This window comes from Bidens hawaiensis, unplaced genomic scaffold, assembly GCF_021521415.1.
Source record: "Bidens hawaiensis isolate Kalapana, Puna unplaced genomic scaffold, B.hawaiensis_p1.1 tig00045417_1, whole genome shotgun sequence".
NCBI classification, from domain to species: Eukaryota; Viridiplantae; Streptophyta; class Magnoliopsida; order Asterales; family Asteraceae; genus Bidens; species Bidens hawaiensis.
The window spans coordinates 56,633-60,917 of NW_027498083.1; the positions used below are offsets into that span (position 1 = coordinate 56,633).

At 39.5% G+C, this 4,285-nt stretch overlaps 1 protein-coding gene across 1 annotated transcript; it reads right to left on the minus strand.

Moving 5' to 3' along the window:
* Window positions 1–457: 457 nt before the first annotated feature.
* LOC143595653 (uncharacterized) lies at window positions 458–3,386 on the minus strand. Its single transcript, XM_077074619.1, has 2 exons — window positions 3,012–3,386; window positions 458–1,033 (listed from the first exon to the last, which is right to left on the minus strand). The coding sequence occupies exons 1-2, from the start codon at window positions 3,384–3,386 to the stop codon at window positions 458–460; spliced, it is 951 nt and encodes a 316-aa protein (XP_076930734.1).
* Between the last annotated feature and the right edge of the window lie 899 nt (window positions 3,387–4,285).

The following is a 4,285-nucleotide window of genomic DNA, read 5'->3' on the forward strand; positions in this document are numbered from 1 at the left end:
GACCATTTGCTTGCGGTGAGCTACAGACGTAAAATTTTGAATAACTTGAAGTTCTTTCAGCCATTCCTGTAGTCCGCTATCAGCAAATTGGGTCCCATTGTCACTTACCAATTCCTGCGGAAGACCAAACTAGCAAATGATGAATTCCCAAAGGAATTTTTTGACATTTGATGTCGTTATTGATGCAACCGATTAGGCTTCCACCCATTTGGTGAAGTAATCAATGGCCACTATCAAGAATTTTACCTGTCCAGGGGCTTCCGGGAATGGTCCCATAATGTCTATAGCCCACTTCTGGAACGGCCAGGCGAATGTTACCGGTATCAGTTCATTTTTGGGACGAAAGGTATTAGGGGCATGACGTTGGCAAGAATCACACATTCTGATTTCTTGGACAGCGTCTAAGTGCATGTCGGGCCAATAATATCCTGTATTCATGATCTTTGTAACTGTCATTCTAGGACCCCGCGAGCAAGCCACAGATGCCTTCATGAATTTCTCGTATTAGATAAATCGCATCTTCCGCGTCTACACATCGCAACAGAGGTCCTAGAAATGATCTCCGGTATAACAAGCCATTATTTAATTGGTAATTCAAAGCCTTGTGCTTAATCTTCCGGGCTTCAGCTTTTTCTGCTGGGAGATATCCGGATGATAAGTAAGCCTTAATCGGTGTCATCCACGATTCGACGCCTGTATGAATTACCAGAACTTGATTTTGAGGAACGGACGGGTGTTCCAAGACTTCCACGAGAATATCTTTAGCAAAATGCTCGAAATTTATCGAGGTTAGTTTGCTAAGGGCGTCCGCAGATTTGTTCTCACTCCTCTTAATGTGAACAATGTTGAAGGAGGAGAACTGGCGGATTAAGTCTTTTGCTTGCGAAAGATAAGAAGCCATAACCTCGTTTTTTGCTTCGTAAGTTCCGTTTATCTGTCCCGCAATCAGCAAGGAGTCCACCTGTGCTTCCAAATTTTTCACCCCAAGCTTGCTGGCTATCCGCGGGCCTGCCAGGAAGGCTTCATATTCTGCCTCGTTGTTGGTACTTTTGAAGTCCAACTTTATGGAATATGTGAACTCATGGCCTTTGATGTGCTAGAAACAGTCAATTAAATATTAACTAAACTAAACAAGTAATAAAAACTAGACTTAAGACTCAACTACACAAAACACCGGCAAGTGAACAGGTCAATTGTACTAAAGCTAAGTAAGTCCGGAATATCAAACCCACAGGACTCTATAAATTACGTTAATTAACTAATTAGACTTGACTTACGACACGACTATTTATTATTAATGTTTTAAGGGGGGGTTTTAAACTAATATTAAACTAAGAAAATAAATAAGCAAGTAAACAAGAAAACAAGCAATTAATCACAAGATTGAAACCAATCAGAGAAGGAATCTACCTAGGTAAGAATCCAATGCATCAACAATCATCAAGCAATGGACAAATAATATGATATAGAAACTGATTTCTAAACGTATTCATCTAACAAAACCTACCTTGACTGAATCAAACGAAATCCCCAAAGAATTAATATTAGATTATTAAGCAATCAGTTAAATTGATTTCCTCACGGTTATCAAATAGGGTTAATTAATAGTATCTAAAGCAAGCAATCTTACGAAACACTAAACCCTAGATAACTTGATAAACTTAACATGACATCATGAACATGGATCAACACACTAAGCAAGAATATTGTCACTACTATCCTAGCATGCAATTGACCAAGACACATGAACAACTCTTCACCTCACAGCTATTGGAATTTAGCAGAACATTCAAAACCCTAACCAACAATCAACTAGCTTCTATGATCTAATGGGCCCATTCAATCACAATAATCAAAATACCAAGTAATGATTAAACATAAACCCTAAATCTAAAGAACACAATCAAGAGATATAAAATCTATGTGAAGCAATAGTTAATAATCAATCAAGATAATAAACATTCATATGCATCATGAAAGCAAAATCAAGTCTTTTACTATTAAAATAACGAAACCATAATCAAACAATTGTCCAAAGCAAGAATCAAATCAAAAACATGTTCATCAAACCTAGGTAGACATGAAGTCTAGCCTAGCATAGTTATAATCAAAGACAAATAACTAAACCAAAGAACAAAGATAGACATCATGAAAGATAATGAACAAGAACAAAGATAAAGAACGAGAGAACCCGTCTTAATCGACCCTTGAACACTTGTATGAAAGCTTGATGATCCTCCTTGATTACTAGCCTCAAAACCTTCACAAACCCTTGGAAAATCGGCTGTAATAATGCTTAGAATCGCTGGGTTTTTCAAGAGATGTTTATATAAACGAGTTATCGGGCTTGGACTTGCAAAAACGGGCTGGCCAGAAGACCTAGGCGCCGCGCGACCCCCATAGCATGGGGCTCCGCGCGGCGCGGCGTGCTCAAGGAGAGGGCTACGGATTTTTGTGTTATTTCTTCTTATTTGTTGCCAAAATTTGATATTTATCTTCCTTGAACTCCAAGTAATACTTAGAACCTTCTAGACCTTGCTTCCCTTGTTTCTCCAAGCCACCACATATATGAAAACATAACAAAACATTAGTGAAGTAATCATGTAATCATTAACGAGCAAAACGAATAAAACACGAACTTAACCTTCACATGAAATGATAGAAAGAATTAAGCCTAACATACAAGACACCAAAAGATATGAAACACGTAAACATATAATAAACTTGACTCAAAACTTAAATTAAAGAAAGATAAACGAAACACGAATCAAACCGAACTCAAAACATTAAAGAAACATAACTTTAAACGGGATTCAAGATGTATAAATAGACGTATATCAGCCTTCAGGGTTAACTAGCCTGAGGCCTGCACCAGATCCTTCACTGCTATAAGCTCCGTCCGTGAACAATGACCAAACTTGTCCTTGTTCCGGGGGTGCTTGGGGTTGTTATTCAATCAAGCATTCTTTCTGTTTGTGCTGCGGGACTTCAGTAATGAAGTCCGCAAGTACCTGTCCCTTGATCGCCGGTCTAGGATTATATTCGATTGCATGTTCACCCAACTTAATGGCCCATTTTGCCAATCGTCCAGACAGTTCCAGTTTTCTCAACACGTTCTTGAGTTTGTAACCGGTCAGAACGTTTATGGGATGCCCCTGAAAATATCTACGGAGCCGTCGGGCTGCATAGACCAGTGTTAAGACAATTTTTTCTAACATCGAATATCTGGTCTTCGGATCTGACAACGTTCTACTGACATAGTATATTGGTGTTTGGACATTTTTCCTATCCGTCAGTAGTACGGCCCATATGGCAATATCTAAGGCAGATAAATACAGTGTCAGATGTTCACCCGCATATGGTGCTGTTAAAGTAGGCAACTCCATTAAGCATTTCTTAACTTCTAAGAATGCTTTTTCAGCTTCCGCAGTCCACTTGAAATATGCCTTCTTGAGGTAATTTCTAAGTGTTGACACGAATGGCTAAGACTTGGTCGCGTGATTCGCTAAGAATCGGTTTAGCGCCACAAGTCTTCCATTAAGTGTTTGAACCTGTTTGAGGGAAGAGGGAGAGGGCATACGGGCTATAGCTTGAACTTTATCGGGGTTGGCTCTGAAGCCCGCACCCGTTACTATGACTCCAAGGAATTTTCCCTCTTCCATCCTAAACGAACACTTAGTCGGGTTCAACTTCATGTTAATGCTTCTTAATGTTTCAAAGGTCTCTTCAATATCTCTTAACATTTGATCTTCTTCGATGCTTTCGATGACTAAATCGTCCATATAAACTTCCAGGTTTCGACTTATCTGATTCTTGAAAGCTTGATCCATTAACCGCTTATATGTGGCACCGGCGTTCTTCAACCCGTAAGGCATCATCTTATAACAAAAAGTGCCTTGATCAGTTCGTAATGCTGTTTTATTCTCATAACCTGCCGCCATACGGATTTGATGATAGCCTTTGTAGGCATCAAGGAAGCATTTGAATTTGAACGGAGCTACAACGTCTGCCTTGAGATCAATCTCAGGTAATGGATAACAGTCTTTGGGGCAAGCTTTGTTTAAGTCTTTAAAATCAATACACATCCGCCATGACCCATTACTTTTTGGGACAATGACTGGATTAGCTACCCATGTCTGATATTTGCTTTCCCGGATGATTACGGCGTGAAGAAGATCTTGTACTTGCTCATTCATGGCTTTCGTTTGTTCTGGGCCCATATTTCGCTTTTTCTGGACAATTGGGGTAAACACCGGGTTTACCCTTAACTTGTGTTCAGCAATGT